Raw genomic sequence first — 18,513 nt, 5'->3', positions numbered from 1 at the left:
TGTGTGGGGTCTATAAATAATTCCCTCTCAACTGTTCTTTTATTCAGAACATTTCACAGAGGTGTGCTCTCCTGCAGAGGGCAGTACAGTGTTTTCTCACATAAGGGGCATGAATCTCAGCCCTCATGCACTGTGAGAAAAAAAATTTACTGCTCATAGTAAATGCTTAATCCATTTGTATTAAAAAAGGCTGCGCCAGTACAACAGGAAACCTTCAAGAAAATCCTTATTTAAAACCCCTTCGGTAAAACCTGAGTTGTACATTGTGATCAAGTAACAAAAGGTACACTGCAAATCATATCCTGGCAAATGCGGGACTGTTGGTAATTTTAGGAGTTGCCTCATTAAATTAATTCTGTGTACAGAAATGAGTACTTGTAGTGATGGAGGACTTTGAATGGCACAAAATCAATCCATTGCAACTGATGAAGTGAAGCTTTCTGACACGGTTCCCATGCATGAACAAAACGGTAGCTTGTCATGTTGCCTTACAGGCTGGCCTACGAGGAGATTGCTTGATATTTTTGATAAACAATATGGGGAAATGCCAAACATTGTTTTCCACTGCGGAGCAGTAAAAGTACCAGGTAGAACATAAATATCCTGCTCATTATCACTTATCCTGTTTGCACCCATGGACTTACCGTTTCTACAATGAAAACCAGCTTTTATCGTAATAATTGCATATGCAACTTAATTTAAATAACATGCTTTGTATTAGTGATTGGACATTGAATGATTCTACTATGGGTGATTATAATAAAGTTGGTCATTATAACTGCCCGGGGGACTTTATCAGAAATAGTAACCGGACATGTTGGTGTATTCTAAAAGCTTGTTCCTTCCAGTGCAATCATAAGAGAACATCACAACACCCCGTACAAACAATATCTCAAATCGTTCATGTACACATAAAACACAATTCATGCAGTGCTTTTGGAGCCAGTAAACAACGCTTCATTGACCCCAAGGGATACCACATACTATACACGTACATCTTCCTGTAGGGCAAAGGTCGGCATTTAAACTTAACTTCTTTTTTTCCTAAACAGCATTTCCCACGGAAAGTTAAAACTAACAATACCTCCTCAGTCAAGTTGAGGTGCATATGCGGATGTTACAAAAGAAGAAAAAAATCTTAAGCCAGTCCATTTCAGGACGGCTCAACGTCCTTCCACTTATTGTTTTAAGTGTACTGAAAAGCTGTCCATTTTAAGTGTGAGCATTTCGGTTTCCTTTTGTGTTTCTTCTTCCAGTTTCAGAAGATCTGAGTTACCTAAATTAATGTAAAAAGAAACCACATCCAAGAACGTCTTTGTCGGTCTTTCAATCCATCGTAAAGGGGAAGAAAAGACAATCCAGCCGAAGCCAAAGTAAAAAAGAAAGTAATTGCTGATTTCTTTTTTTATCATCCGTCTCAGTGAGTGCTTGTGACATTAGAAGATGAAAACATGGACCCAGTTTTATTTGTTTCACTGTGATCTGTCCGGCACGATCTTGGACTCTCCGTTTGACTTCTGGGACAGACTCGTGGACACGGTGGCTGCCTGCGCCACGGCTTTGAAGCTGCGCTTCCTCTTCTGGACGTTCTGCTCGGGGTGGAAGATGATGACGTAGACCTTGGGGATGTAGAGCATGCCCAGGGATACGGTGGCGCTCAGGCTCATGGACACGGTCAGGGTGGTGGTCTGGATGAACATCTGCAACAGAGCCACGGAAGGTCAGAATGATCCCTACTAAGGCTGAGCCATTAATCGTTTTCAAATCAAAATCGCAATTTGAAAGAATGTGATTAGCTAGTCGTTAAGACCGCGATTAATCAAATGTGCGACGTTTAGTTGAATGTTTGGTTTAACATTTTTTATTCCTCTTTCTGTAATAACTATTTCACTGTTTTTTCAAAGGTAATGCTGGGATAATGTTACACATCACAGATTGTTTATGGAAATGTCCTATTTTCAGTGGATTTTTTATTTATATTACTTTTATTAACATGATTGTAGAAGGTGCCATATGTAGATGCTGCTATTGAACTGAGGCATATAAGAAACATTTACAGGAAAGTACTGATATTTGTTATTATAACTTTAGCTTTTGTGATAAATGTGTGTGACTAAGCATGGGCCATTAACCATGCTTGTTAAAAGGAAAAACAACATATTTCTGGCAATTCATATTTTTGTTCTCATCCTTGCATAAGAATATAGAGCATTTTATCTACACAGTGAATATTAAACTTTAGCTAAACTTTTTTTTTTTAACGCCAATCGAATCATAATCGCAATATCTGGCAGAAAAAAAATCATTCAGCCCTAATCCTTACACACACACACACACACACACACCCCTACGGTCACAGCTACTCAACAAATGATCAATTAATTTCTGCTCATTACCTGTCCGTCCGTTTGCATTTAATATTCGATTATATCATCTTGCACATGTTCAACTTATGTTATCTTATAGGTTGTCACAATGCAGTCTTTACCATTTTCATTTCGAAGCACAGGAGGCAGTGTTTTCCCCCTGATAAATGATATATAACCTGGTATATGTAGTCATAATGCTACTATATAAACAATATATATGTCTTAATGCAAATCCAACAGTAATAATGAGAAGTGGCTTCTCCTGAGATCTGCCTCCAATAAATTATGAACTCATTCAAGCAAAATGTACAAGTCATGAATAAATCAAGCCATATGTTCCATAAATAAGCAATATTTGTGCCATAAATAAGTCATACATTCTACTATCCTCAGCAGCAGAAAACATCCTGGTATCTCACAAGCTGATGTCCATACAGTATAATTTCTTTTATCATCTCTGCCGTGCTTTTCATCAGTTTCTCTTAGTGACCTCTCCATTTGTAAAAGGAGCTGTGGTGATTGTATTCATGCGTTTGGCCCGAGGCGAGCCGAGAGACTGGCTCAGGAACAGTTAACGGATGTTCCATATGTAAATACAGACATCAAGCAGGTAAATCATCTCCTACACATGGTTTGTCTTACGCAGGATGGGAAGATAACGGGCACTATTTCCATGAGCCAGACAAAAGTTAGTGTCTATATTTAGCTATTTTTCTAAGTGGTGATTAATTGAATCAGATGGCTGAATTGGTCTACAAGGGGTCTCTACCGTCCCTCAGCTCATCTGACCTCCTTTCTTTCCCTCCCGTCCTTTTCTTAATTCACTTCATTTCCATACGGGGGAGGTGAAAAGACTTTGAAAGCACCTCAGGCTTTAATTCTTTCAGCCTGACTGATTCATAATACCGCTCTCTATTAGTCAAAGCATATCTCTGTTTTTCCAAAAGCCTCATACTTTGTGACGGCAGAAATAGCCCACAAGCTAAATTAAACTCTCAGTACAGTGGAGGAAGGATGTCCCGTGAGTACAGCAGGAAGCAAATAGGATATGACAGGCAACAAACTCAGATTTCACTTTAAACATCTGTGGGATTCATTTACTCTCTTACTATTAGCGTGTTATTGTGTATTGCATACAAATAATAATATTTTTGGATTTGCCTGATTATTTAAAATAGGAGCCACAGAAAAGAGCCTCAGAGAAAATTTAATTTCCCCAAGAGGGATTAATAAAGTACTTCTTTTTCTTAAGTGACTGTGACAAAATGAATGTACTGATATTCATTTGACCATTAATTGTATAACAAAATGAGGGACTAAACTTTACAAAAGAATCTATTAACTGATCAATTAATAGATTATACCATAAAGAAAATAATGATCTCATTATAATTGCACAAATGGCTAAATGAATGAGAATTCACTGGTACCATCTTTGAGTTGATTATGCAGACGTGTGGTAACACTGCCAAAACGTGCAGGTGAAGAGAGCTACTGTTTTATTCAACAGCAGAAAAGCACGTACGTAAGTGTTGGCACAGCGAGGCCTCAGAGTGCCCTGCTATGTGTGATAAAACACCAACTGGTGAGTCCAAATGAAATCTGAGAAAAGATTCCTTTCTTTTTTGAAACATTGCTGCAAAAATATTTCCTGTTTCCAGCCCCTTAAAGGTGCTGTAGGTAGGATTGCGAAGATCCAGGACTTAGCCAAAAAATGTGAACATCGACAGTTTCTCAGTCCCTTGCCCCCTTTCTGCTAAAGCCCAAAACGGACTCCTATGCCCCTCCCTCCAGAAGGGAGAATGAATGCGCACTTATGCCGCGTTCTATTTACCTCGGAACTCGGATTTTCCCGATGTCAAAGTTGGAAACAAACTCGGGTATGACGTCATTCCCAGCTCCGGCTTCCGAGTTCCAAGGTAAATAGAACACGGCATTAGACACCCCTTCTGACCCTGATTGGTGCATCTGAACAAACTGTAGGTGGTGCCAGAGGATTTATTTTTGTAATTACCTGCCTCATGTAGTTCTACTCAAACATAGGGTCAGTTTCAGCAAATATGACAGAAAGTTAGTTTTATAAGTCTTACCTACTGCACCTTTTAAAATGTAAATATTTGCTGCTCTTCTTGATCTTATATGATAGTAGACAGAATATTTTTGTATTTTTAACTGCTGGTGGGATAAAACAAGTCATTTCAAAACACCATATTGCGATTGGCTTTTTTCACTATCCTCTGACATTTTATAAATACATCGATAAATTGGGAAAATAATCAGCAAATTAATTGATGATGCATTTATTTGTGTAGCATTGTATTTTTTAAGCAATATCACTATAAAAATACAACATTACAATACACATCCTGTGTTGTACAAAATATACTTAATTAAAGTATCTAACATAAAAGTAAAAGTATTATTATTATATATGTATAAAAACAGTGTATGTTATTAACACATGCTATATTATATGTTATATTATTGGATAGTTCTGATATAATAATGTATAAGCAGCATTTAATGGTTTAATTGGCTGAGGTGGAGCTAACTACTTTATATACTGTTGGGTAGTTCAGTCTGTAAATACATCCTATTTTAGAAGTTGATCATGTTTTGTATTTCATCTAAGTAATTTCCTTGTGAAATGTAGTGGAGTAGTAAGCAGTACAAAGAATGTACTACTACTAAAGTACTCAAGTAAAGTACAAGCGGTTGGTAAGACCTATAAAAATGTTAGATTTCCAACCTTCTCCGTAGACTGTGCTGTGCCAAAGAAGATAGGTACAAAGGCCAGCCAGATGATGCAGGTCGTGTACATGGTGAAGCCGATGGGTTTGGCCTCGTTGAAGGTCTCAGGAACTCCTCTGCTCTTGATAGCGTACACAGTGCAGGTGATCATCAGTACGATACTGTAGCTCAGACACAAGATGAGGGACAGGTCGGACATGTCACACTTAAGGACTCCGCGGGCAAACTCTGGGTTTGGGGGCTTCTGCTCCTCGTAGTCGATGATGGTGTGAGGGGGCATCACACCAAACCAGATGAACACCCCGAGTAACTGCAGAGAAAGGAGCATTAGTCAAGACTGCTACAAAGAATCTAGGTGATGTGTCTGTCAAAGAAGCATCAACATGCATACCTGCACTGAGATGAGTATAAAGGTGATAATAAGCTGAGAGGTGGGACTGATGAATTTCGGGGGCGTGACTGACTTCTTCCCCTGTTCGAAGATGCGGTAAATGCGGTTGGTCTTGGTGAGCATGGCAGAGTAGCTGATGCTCATGCCGAGCCCCAGCAGCAGCCTGCGGAAGGCACACACGGACACACTGGGCTCGGCTATCATGAGGAAGGTGATGAGGTAGATAAGGAAGATGCCCGTCAGCAACACGTAACTGAGCTCTCTGCCGGAGGCCCGAACGATGGGCGTGTCGTTGAAGCGGATGAAGGTGACGATGACTCCGGTGGTGGCCAGGATGCCCAGGATGGCCAGGAAGACGGGGATGATAGCCCAGGGAGAGCTCCACTCCAGCTTGACGATGGGCGTGATCCGGCAGCCTGTGCGGTTCTTTAAGGGCCTCATGTCGAAGGGGCACATGTTGCAGGAGAACTCATCCAGCAGGTACTGGTAGCCATCACAGAGCTCGCAGTGCCAGCAGCAGGGAACACCCTTCACCATCTTTTTCCTCTCTCCAGACTCACAGGGGAAACTGCATACCGACTCAGGGATGTTACGATCACCACCTGACCACTGCATCTCCTCCGGCTAGGGTGGATGTACAAACAAACAAACATCTTACTACTTGAAATATGCTGCTGCCATTAAACTAGACAGACACTGTCGGGCCCAATTTCTAATTTTAGAATTGGCCGGAATTTTAGCACACTGGTTGTCATTTAATGTGCAGTTTGAGTAGGGTCAAGAGTCACAACGCCTGATATATTGATATAATGATCAGGCTTCCGGATGATGAATTGGATATCTGATCAGAAATTGGCAGCTGTCAAAAGATCCGTTATCAACTTGTTTTAAAATTTCTGGTGTAGTGTTGATAATAATAATAATATATTTTATTTAAAGGCGCCTTTCTCGGCACTCAAGGACACCGTATAGGGATACATAAGACATTTAAAAGCAGCATAAAAATAAAGAATAAAATAGAAACATGTTGTGGCAGAAAATGTGGTCTTGAGACTGCTGTGATATAAAACTGCACTAGAACTGAACTGCATCTCCATATTTTTTTAATTATTCTTACTTTCCATTTAGAATTGCACAAAGCATGGCTGGCTTTCTCTCTTTTAGTCATTGAATTCCAAATTTCAAACAAGACTACATCTTGTTTGAAATTTGGAAACTATGCAGCTAGAACCAGCAGCTAATAAGCTTATCTTAGCATAAAGACTGGAAACAAGGAAACCGCTAGCCTGACTCTTGCTAATTCCAGGAAGTTAATGCACCTGGTCTGGCACGTAACCCTCCGTAAAACCACAACGTGGCATTTTGTTAGTTAGAGGGCATTTGAGGTGCTGACAGGCAGATTTTTTTACCTTTGGACAGAGCCAGACTAGCTCTTTTCCCTAGTTTCCCATCTTCATGCTAAGCTAAGCTAACTGGCAGCTGGCTCTAACTACATAATTAGCGTAGACATGAGAGTGGTATCAATCTTCTCAAAATGTCGAACTTTTAGTAGAAGTTGAAGTAGTACCTCAAATGGAACAAAACCAAATATTTACATTGAGACGAAGGTGGTTGGTCCACTGGCCGATAACCTTGTAGCCGGGGTTGCTCACATTAGACAGTTGGTACTGGAAAATGTCGTAACGACCAGGAGCATCTCCATTCTCATTGAACATCACTCCAGTTCCTGCGCTGCCTGTTTAATGGAGACAGTTTTAATGACCTGTGCGCTATCAAAAAAAGAAGAAGAAGAACTGAGTCAAAGGGGAGGAGGAATTCAAGCTCTCTAAGTTGGAAATATGCACCCCCATCTTTAGTGGCGGAGAAAACACCCACACACTGTTGAATACAGCTTCTGTTGGTTTTCTTCAGTCTTGGGCAATCATGTGAAAGCTGAGTGCAGGATGCTCTTTAGTAAAGGCTCTCCTCCACACATACAGTCTTTCAGTGCACTCTGCTCTGTTGCCCTAACGTGATTGAATGTTCCTCTCAGGTCCCTGCAGGCGCTCCATCAGAAAATCTTTCATACAAGCCAAGGTCATCCAGCAAGATGAGAGCAGTAAATAGGATGCTTTCATAGAACACATTTTTTTGTGTTTATTTTCCAAACTGTGACTTTTTTTATGAAAGACGTGGATGAAAAGCGGGAGCGTTGTGTATAGGGAAGAGCGAGGAGGCAGCCCTAGGGAGAAAGGGACGTGCTTTAAAGAAATGTGCTGTGTTCTGTAGCTAGGTACATTAGCAGAAACATCTCAAGGCTTCTGACTTCATGCTGACCTCCCTTCTATCGTTTTCGTTTTTAAATGTGCTTCCTTTAAAAACTCTGCAGTGTCAGGGAGCAGCAGTGGAAAAGCAACATATTTGCCAGCATAAATCTCAAATGTAACTTAGGGTTTCTCATCCAGTTTGATGAAGGAAAATAGGAAACTTTCTTCCAAATCATCACACATTGCATGAGAAAGGAGAAGACAACTAAAACAGATAAAAGGGATACACAACCGTTTGTTGAAATAGGGCATATCACGGTCTCCCGTAGCTGTAGATAGGTGAGCCAACGCATTTTTTGTGCATGCATCGCTTTAGTCCGGTGCAACACCGGCAGCGCCGCTGCTAGTTAGCTTAGCGTAGTGAATGGAATCCTATGTTGCCGGTTAGCATGTTGTGAGTAAAAGTGAGCCAACAAAAAAAAAAACTAACTACTTGCACTGAGACAAAATGTGTTGGCCCACCTATCTACAGCCAGGGTAGACCATGATAAGCCCTATTTCAACAAACGGTGGCGTATTCTTTTAAAGTCAAAAGCTCACCATTGAAGTTGACAGAGTGAATGTATTGGAGCAGCATCTGTCCTTCCACAGGGTCCATCTTCTCGCAGACACCCATGGAGCCAGGACACAGGTCTATGTGCATGCTGTGTAAGGCGTGGGCCATGGCGTACACAGCATCAATCACAAACTGCACTTTGCCCTCCTGTTCGTACTGAGAGTGTTGACTGATTCTTTCCTCACCTGACGGATGTCAAAAGCGTTAAAAGATGAAGAGTCAAAACTGCTCACAAACACAGAACTAAAATCAATTTAAAATTTCAAGGATTTCCCCAGTACATTAAACTGTAGTATTCTTACCTGTACATTTTCTTCTACCAAGTTCATACTTTATGCCAGGGCGTGTAAGTTTGCACTTGAAGTCATCCTCCCAGAATTCTGCAAACCAGATGTTTCTTCTGTTGTTTTCTAGAGATCTTGAAGTGAAGTACTGGTCGAACCCTGTATTATTTCACAAACCAGACCCCATTTAATGTTTCATGAAAATGTCATGCATGCTTTGAAACCACTGCACTCTGATTGTTATCAGTATACCAATAATCCTATTGTGCTGAAATCAGTAAATAAATACAATTCTTTTCACAATGGTTGTGACTCATTTTATTTAATGACATTGTGAAAATATTACTAGCAGATTATCAAAACATCAATAATTTCCTTTATTTGTTGCATTAGTATTAGACTAATCTATTAGTGTCAAATGTTTTAGATATTCCTATTTCATCCTTTGTTTAGAGTTAGATGTAATATTAATGATTTAATAAATTTGCCCTACCATCAATAGAGGCTCTTTTGGGCAGGATGGTGACAGCGCCCTCAGCCACATCCTCCTGGTCTTGAATGGGGGAGTTTTTGGCTCCCCAACTGTCGGAACCAACAAACAGAAAGTGGCCTGTCAGGTTGGCCTTTTTGGCACTCTGCAACACCCGTCTGAAAGAGAACAGATCGTACTTCATCACAAACTTTCCACTTTAATTCTCTGCTGGGGACCAAGTGTGATTATCAAACCGAATTCTTGACAATTAAATATAAAACTCTCATCATCTGGCTGATTTCCTTTCTCTAATATGACGGGCATTAGGGTTGTGCAATTAATTGAAATTTTAATCATGATTATGATTTCGGCTCCTAATGATCACAAAAACAAAGTAATCGAGAAAAACTATTATTTTGCACATTACGTTTTGAAGATTAACTCTTATGGTGTTCTGAATGAAAAAATTCAAAAATTTCAAACGGGAAAAGTATTAATTGCAATTTCACAGTTTTAGGTGTTTTCACTGTTGATTTGTTTAACTGTGTCTATGTTTTTAAAGTTCAATAATTGCAACATATTTCCAAAAGACAATGACAATTAACTTTGTTAAATAATCGTGATTTCAGTATTGACCAAAATAATCGTGATTATGATTTCGAGCAGGCCTAACGTGCAGCAGAACTTGACTCACTTGATGTCATCCTCATTTGCAAAGATGATGACCCCACGAGCATTAGAGGTCTCCATCAGCCTCTTGATGATCTTCTCAAACTCCCCTGGTCTGGGCTCTCTGGGGATCTTTATGGACTGTGCAATACACAGCCCACCTGTGTCAGAGATATTGGAAATGCATTGGCTTTGCTGTACATCCCAGTTTTCTCCCCTCACTGCACAGTTAAATAAGTATGTATATAATACTTATAAATAATACCATAACTGAAACATTAAAAAGTGAATTATCTATTACTTAAAGGACAATATAAAATATAGTGACATTACTTAGATATTCATGTTTCCCTACTCATCAGCCTAATTAGCAAATGTTAGCATGCTAATACACTAAACTAAGATAGTTGACATGGTAAACATTATATCTGCTTAGCATCAGCCTTGTCATTGTGAGCATGTTGGTGTCACTACCCGATGTGAGTCGAGTGCAGATGTGAGTTGCGCATGCTCAGATTTAAACGGTTTACGGGATAACGCCCGGATCCAAGCAAGGTGGGCGCGTCTGTGTCATACTGAAATTTGTGATATCCATAAAATAATAAACTTTTCTCATTACAAACAATAACAGAAGATGGAAATCATTTCAAAAACATTTTAGCTATCTATGATTGTTTGATTGGAAACGCCATTCGTGACAGCCTTTGTTGTGTTTGATTGCTAACTTGTAGCCAGCAGTTAACGAACTTTGTTATGTAGGTCCATGTTTATTGTATTGACATTACAGAAGTCTCTCGTTAGCAGGTTCTTGTGGGCTACTCCTGCCTCTAATCTAGAACTGACATCAGGGATCATGCCGTGAAAATGTGATGCCTTACACTAAATAATAAATTACTGCTATGTTATGTACCTATGCGTCATTGTCGCAAAGTGACGCATGCGCAACTCACATCTGCACTCGACTCACATCTGGTAGTGACATTGGCCTGCTGATGTTAGCATTTCGCTCAAAGCACCACTTTGCCTCAGTACAGCCTCTCAGAGCTAACATGGCTGTAGAATATTAGTTTCTAGATGAATAGCTTCGGACCTAAGCTTAATAATTCCGTAAACTAGGCATAGTAAAGAGTCTACAGCCACACTAGCAGCTTTGAGACTTGGTAACGTCAGCATGAAGACTTGGTAATGTCAGCATGCTATGCTAACAATGACAATGCTAACATGCTGATGTTTAGCAGGTAGGCTATCATGTTGACCATGTTTACCAACTTAGTTTAGCCTGTTGGCTTACTAACATTTAGTGTTATTTAGCACCGTATGGATCGACGGAAGTGCATTTCCAAGATAAAGCCTGACATCCGGCGCGTGGCTCACGTGCAGGATGTTCGCTCTCTGTCTATTGGTTCTCAAAATCCCTTCGCTATGGGAAACGCCAACAGCTTTCGAGTTAGCAAGCCACATGCTGAAAACGGCAAGTTTTGAAAATAAATTGGTTTTGCAACAAGAGGGGCCTGCTTGGTTCTTTTGGGGGATTGTTAATATTTACAAAGAATGTTTTGAGACTGATACACTGGTGAAAGCAAATTATATTTAACCACATATCCTGCTAGTTTAAATAGCTCACGTTAGTGTATTTGATTAACTGTTTTTTTGTTTTTGTTTTTGTGAACAACTTAATTTCATATTGTATGTGGCGTTTTCTTATGCGGAGTGCAAATGTTGCACCAAAACAAGTTCCTTCCCAAGATTATTTTGCAGAGCCACCATCGCTGCCCTTATTCCACAGCGCTGTGGAGATAATTAGCACTAAACACAAATTATAGATGGAGCTGATGGGAATGTCAGTTTTGCAGGAATTGGTCATAAACCAAAATAATGGAAATTTAATGTTTACCTTGTGATAGTTTTAGATGAAAAGTCAGGAGTTGACCAAAGTTATTAGCTACAATTCATTCTGAGGGTACCAAATTTCGTGGCCGTTCATCGAATAATAATAATAATAATAATAATAATAATTTAATAATAGAGGTGTACTCAAAACCACAAATGTAAACTTCATAGTGGCACTAGGGGAAAGGTCAGGAGATTAGGATCCTCTGCAGTGTGTGTAAGATACTAACTGAATACTGAAACCTGAACCCTAGTAACATCATTGCGCTTTTAAACCCATATGAGGTAGTGACTTCTGTTTGCCCTGTTAGTTCTTGTGTATTAAAGGATTTGTGTTTCCTATTTTAGACTTTTAATGAGTGAGAACAACACGTCTTGTTAAATGAGTAATTGTCCCAGCAGGGAATTCACATTCATACAGCCAAACACAAAACCTGCTTCTCTGGATATCTGGAGGAAGGCGTCTACACCGCTCTCTCCATAGTTGCCCTCGGAGGCCAGCGTGGAGACGTAGTTCCAGCCCATGGCTTTGACTATGTCCACCATGGCCTGGGCCTGGTAGGAGTCAGGAGGCACCACACGGGAGAAGAACTCGTAGCGGCTCTTGTCACTCAGCTCCGGGGCAGTGGAGGCATAGCTGATCTGGGGGATCTGAGACACAAGGATGGGTCAGTGATGACGAAAGAGTCAAGTCAAGGGGAAAACATGAGCAGCACAATTAGGCCAATATTGTATACCAAAGATTTAAAAAAGGACTAGAAGAGGCAGTGAACCATATCAGAGGATGATGCACCACTGACTCACAGACACAACCTTAAAACTAAATGGACGCCTTCCACGTTAATACTAACAAGTTGTAGTAGATTAAAATCCCAAAATTGGACTATCATAGAGAGCGATCATCGCTTGAACAGCCTGTGTTCTCAGTAATTCTCAGAACTGAGGCAACTTCACTGTGCGATCTGCCCAGAGCTGGTCTGTGATAAGGATGGGGACGACGTGAAATACACATGGTAGGAACCACAGCTGTAAAAGCATTTGTTTGGGAGGAAAAAATGATGAGAAGATTAATTTACTGGTGTGCTACTTCTTTAATGACACAGTTTATGTCGACAGCCTCAACCCTGACCCTGCTAATGCTGGTTTCCCAGCGTGGCTTAACGCTGGGCCCTCTGGAGCGGACGAGCAGAGAAAGGTAGACACAAGGGGGTAGCGAAGGGAGAAGGAGAGAGGAGAGAGATAACCATTTCACAGATTATCTGGAAGGATTATAGGGGTTTTAGTCAAATTACGTTAAGCACAGAGGGAGAGACAGAGATCAAGAGACTAGAAAAAGGTTAGCATTTCTCAGCTGTAAGCCATACAATATATTTAATTCTGATGGCCACATGCAGCTTCAATTTGCCGCTGTGTGTTAACCCTGTCAAGCTCAAACTTACTGGTCGCCCTCCATTTTACTGACCACATCCTCAACCAGGTGTAAACTTTCTCCAAAACAACATTATTCTGTCATTGTGTTTAACACGTTCTTTAAGTGACATGGGACATCAGTGTCCAAACAAGACTGTGTCAGCAAGGAGGTTGTTTGTATTTGTATAACGTAATCCTCTCCAAAATAATCCCATAGAAGCATCTGCACCAATTCACTTTCTTAAATCAATGAGCCGTATCAGTAACATAAGTGTCCACTCCTCACTATCAGTAAGTGATTGAAACTGTCCAAGATATTCCAGAACCAAGCCAAGAAAATGTGATTGTGGTTTAGCCCTGACTTAAGTCTCTGGTTAAACTTCACTAACTAGAAACAGAAGTGTTTGCAGGCTCAAGATAAAGATGTTATGACAAGCATGAATTTTTTTGTGACCGTCAAGAGTATTGGATGATACTTCATACATTGCAACATTACAAATAGGCCTACAACTAATACTTATTGTATAATGTTAATATAGCCTATAGATATATTTTTTATTATTAATATTGTTTAGTCTATGAAATGTCAGAAAAAGGAAAAAATGTCCATTATCTATTACCAAAGTTTTCGGTTGCTCTATTTGTGAGACCATTGGTTCAAAACCTAAAGATATTCAAATTACAGCAGCAAGGCCTCAAATTTAAAATGTTGAAATAGTAATCAGTTAATAATTTGTCTTAACTGGTAATTTCTTAAAGGTTTTGTAAGAAAATACCTCGGGTGAATATACTGTTGGACCTACTATATATTGTGTTATTTAACAAGCTGAAATTGTTTTGTAATATAATAATAATAATATAATATAATATGATACACACTAAATTATACATTATATTATATAATATGCCCTACTCCTACAATACAGTTTTCACTTATTGCAAAAAAGAAATACGCAAGATAAAACAGCATGTGTGGTAGCTTCTGCTCTGGCTAAGAGCAGATGTCAACGTATAGTGAACATCAGTCTAGAAGAATCCACGGCGCGGAGAGCAGCACATATGGAAAGTAGGAGGAAACATACCATCATCCAGGCTACAAGTTGCTGTTATCCTAGAACCAATGTCATCCCCCTGCCCTGATGCTCTATTTTCAGCCCAGGGTCCTGAGCTGCTGAGAGGGGCTTAGTGGAGGGTGGGATCTATAATTCTGTAGTTAACATCTGCCCTGTATGCAGGCTACCCTTTCTTGGCTCTCAAATCAACAATCCTCACCATATCCTTACTATGAAGAATGCAGTACCAGTGGCCGGGTTAGCTCACTTGGTAGAGCAGGAGCACATATATAGAGGTTTACTCCTCAACGCAGCAGCCGCAGGTTCGACTCCAACCTGTGGCCCTTTGTTGCATGTCATTCCCCCTCTCTCTCCCCTTTCGTGTCTTTATATGTCCTGAGGAAATAAAGGCCTAAAATGCCCACAAAAAAAATCTTAAAAAAAAAAATAAAATGCTGTACCAAGTAAAAAAAAAAGTCTGCTTTCAGTTTTTTTTTTTATGAAAAACAAATTTGGCCAATTTGACCCTGATTATTGTTGATTTTTGGACATTTCTAGATTCCTGGCAGACAAGGTCAGTAAGTCAACGAGAACATGACATAATGTGGGATTTACACAGACTCCTATCGCTATAAGCGTGTAATCACTTGTCAAAGGTCAATTATCTGTAAAAGAAGGAAGAAAAACTACAATGACCACATAACACTGATTAACCTGTGGTGGCCACCCAAGAGAATGGATTCAAAATCCTATGAAGCAAAGACTCACTCACTGGAATTAGTTATTCCATTAATTTCAAATGACTTATTTCTATAGAAATTAGGTTTGTAAAATCCATAAGCGAAATGCAATTAAACCTCAGTCACCATGTTCATGCTGCAGAATGAAGACTAAATTTAACTAGAAAATGCATTTCCTGCGGAAAATAGCTAAATTGCTAAAGCTAAACTGGATTAATAGCTTAAATCTGTAAGAAGTTGAAGTAGTGAGAATAGTTTTAATTGGTATGAATTTCATTGACAAGTTGAATAACACCACTGATGTAAAAAATATATATAAATGCTGCTGAATCAGCATTCACACAACGATGGTCCATTCATCATCTAAGAGTGGATAAAATGATTAAATGAATAAGACTGTCGTGTGCTCCTGCACATTTGAACTAGATCAGCAGTGAGCTAATGTAACAGTATGAGCATGAACAAGTAAGTTCTATTAAAACAGAATCATTAGCTAGTTTGAGCCATACGTCTATATCAGACACATGATAAGTAGGCCTACACTTTCTGAGCGCAGCTGGTCACTGATAACACTAAACGATGTTCAAAACTAAACATCCAAAATATAAGTGATGTATTCCAGATAGTTGCAAACTTTTTGGCACAGTATCTCTATAGTTTGAAGGTCATTGACTAAGTGTTTTGGCTTGTGACGACTTAAATTGATGCAATGCCACTTGTGACCCCTAATCACTTATTTCATTTGAAAGGTTTTTGAGAAGTGAAAGCATCCAAAATATATGTGTGTATATATTTATGGCAGATGTGTGGTATTCTTGCCAGACACAGAATAGAGAGACGGGAAACACAGGGCTGTAATCAAACTGGTAATGGTTCAGTTGTGTGGTACATGTCTTAACCATGCAACCAACAGGATGCCCCAAGTATCTAGCAATTCAAATTTAAAAATAACAGAAAATATAAGGTTTTTTATTTTAAAGCATAACTTTTAATTAATGACCTTAATTATCTTTGCGCCCCTCAGATTTATCTGGGGCCAATTGGGGGATCCTAACCCCCAGGTTGGGAGCCACTGCTTTAACTCACATGCTTCTATTTTCTCCTTTGTGAATAGATTAAAAACCCAGTAAGGGATAATGACTTTCACCTGGATTCACCACATCAGCTTACTTACTGAAAGGAACTGTCCCAAATATTTAGCCCTTTCAGTGTTTAATGAAGAGAGATGGTGAAAACTCACCGAAAACAATCTGAGCACATTGGCCACCATGATGGACACCGAGCTGCCAGACGCCCCAATCACCCCAACCACCCTCTCTGGTTTGGGGATGATGGGAGGCTCTCCATTTGAGCAGCGCACATCTGAGGTGTCCTTCTGGATGAGGGCCTGGACAAAGGTGAGCGACTGCTCTAGGGCGTAGGTGTCTCTGGAGCAGGTGTCCAAGATCCGGGCCCCCAGAGTGATGTTAGGCAGAAGGTCCGGGTCACTGTTTATCTGGTCCAAGGCGTAAAGCATGGCCTCCAATCGATGGATCCCCTTTTCTCTCTTGATCTCCCCGCAGGGCACACCAGCAGGCCCCCGAGAGTGCACCGGGAACAGCCCGCCCAAGGTGATGTCACCCTCAATTTTGATGGACTGGGGTTGGGTGCCCTGCTGGGCCCAACAGCCTGGGCTGACACCCACCAAGAGCACCCACATCAACTGAAGCCATGTTTGGTATGTGAAAGGTGAACTGCGCCAGCAGCACCGATGGGATGAGCGGGCCTCTGATGTCATCATGATGACCAGCAAAGGTACTGACAGGACCAGGCCGCTCCCTCTACCTTTGACACCTGAGGGCAGTCAGAGAGGTCTGATTAGCATCCCATCATAATGATCAGTATGAAGACGAACGGCTGCAAACTGTCAAACTACTATTGCTGTTCATCTACCTGGTTCTTTGTGTTTATATATGTTTGGTCGGTCACATCAGTGAAGCTATGTGACTGTTAAATATTTAAATACAACGTGCATTTGTAATGGTTACAACCTAAAATGAAACATTTCTGATTCACATTGTCTTTTTTGCATGACAGGTTTGGTATCGTAGGAGACTTAAGATCTTGAATACAGTTTTGTGTTTTTTGAACATTGCATGTTAATGCTAAAATGATCCATATCAGATAACTAAATGTATGAATGCAGAGAGCCCATTAGAAGATTGGTAAAAAAAAAAAAAAAGACAATTAAATTTAATCTGCTTTTCATGTTTATGCTGCGATCTGTTTTGGTACACTAGATCCAAACTAAGACATGTATACACCATTTAAAAAAATCTGCAGCTAAGAGAAGACTTTACACGGCATGCAGGATAACAGAGTAAATATTGGAAGCTTTTATCACAGAGAGCTGAGAGCTGATGACGGAAAGCACTATAAATTCTGCAAAACAGAAAACATCAACTGAACTGTCGCAGAATTTCATGCTCCAAAAGTTGGAGCAGTTTAATTTTATCTGCCTGAAGATCATTGATCAAACCCACAGTGAACAACTGGGCTAAACATCCACTAGACTGTAAAAGTAAATCATTAAGAGTGTAAATATATATAATGTTTCCAAGCAGAATTTGGACACTAGAAAATATTTATTATGGGGTAACTTAATTTTAGTTAAATAAATACTAAATACTAAATAATTCTAGTGTTAAATCCAAATTTCTAATATAAATTAAATCAAAATACAACAGTTCCAATGCTCTTTCAAATTGCATTACATACTTATATTCATATTTAAACTCATATTTATCATGTCAAATCTTTCTTTTTTTCTGCAGTGCGCTTGTCAAGTTGAATTCATAGAAATTAGGTAATGGGAAAGATTCTCAAAATAAGAGCATAATGTTAATGTGCATAAATCACACAGCGGTTGTAATACCATTAAGGTAACCTGCAAGCAAAAACATTTCTTCATGTAAAGAAACTTCTTACCCGCCCATTCTTCATTGACCAGTCTTGATTTTATCCATCACATGTGCTATTCCAAACAGGCCTTCATCCATGGTCCGAAATGTGATTATTTATCTAGAGGCAAGGCTTTGCTCTCCTCACCAAAAGTAAATCCTCTATCATCTCAGACAGCCGCTCTGCACTCTCAAAAATAACCACAACACTAAAAACAATGGTGTAAAAAAGGAAGCAGTTGTGATTTATAAAGACTATATGAACACACTGACTTTTGAGGCGTCAGGGTACAGTATCATTGCAGAATTACAGAAAAGTGGAGGAAAAGTACAACATTACAGCGGTGAGATTCTACAAATCACTGCCAAATCCCTTAAAAGCTCTCTCTCTCTCGTTCTTTTTCCTCTGTGTGCATCTCTGTCCAGGCACTCCTCTCTCTCTCTCTCTCTCTCTCTCTCTCTCTCTCTCTCTCTCTCTCTCTTGTTGAACTCTCCTTGCTCGTTCTCTCAGTGCACTAATGGCCACAGATTGGGATTATCATACATGCGTCTATGAAGAAAGCACTAGGTGGACTAGCCCACTTCTTCTTTTTTTTCATACAGCTGAACCAAATACAGACCCCCCCCCCCCCAGCATGATGGAACTCACTTTGAGAGATTAGATGAGCAGCGATTTGATTCATA

The 18,513-nt window shown here is 39.9% G+C and overlaps 1 protein-coding gene across 1 annotated transcript; it reads right to left on the bottom strand.

Moving 5' to 3' along the window:
* Positions 1-1,472: 1,472 nt before the first annotated feature.
* Positions 1,473-16,667, bottom strand: grm6b (glutamate receptor, metabotropic 6b). The gene is made up of 10 exons (XM_028576395.1): positions 16,131-16,667; positions 12,123-12,339; positions 9,824-9,959; positions 9,151-9,305; positions 8,676-8,816; positions 8,358-8,558; positions 7,107-7,246; positions 5,512-6,135; positions 5,119-5,430; positions 1,473-1,700 (listed from the first exon to the last, which is right to left on the bottom strand). The coding sequence occupies exons 1-10, from the start codon at positions 16,665-16,667 to the stop codon at positions 1,473-1,475; spliced, it is 2,691 nt and encodes an 896-aa protein (XP_028432196.1).
* Between the last annotated feature and the right edge of the window lie 1,846 nt (positions 16,668-18,513).

The sequence above is a fragment of the Perca flavescens genome, chromosome 4 (genome assembly GCF_004354835.1).
Source record: "Perca flavescens isolate YP-PL-M2 chromosome 4, PFLA_1.0, whole genome shotgun sequence".
NCBI lineage: Eukaryota > Metazoa > Chordata > Actinopteri > Perciformes > Percidae > Perca > Perca flavescens.
Note: the sequence above shows the minus strand (reverse complement) of the source record. Positions and strands in the feature narration are given on the sequence as shown.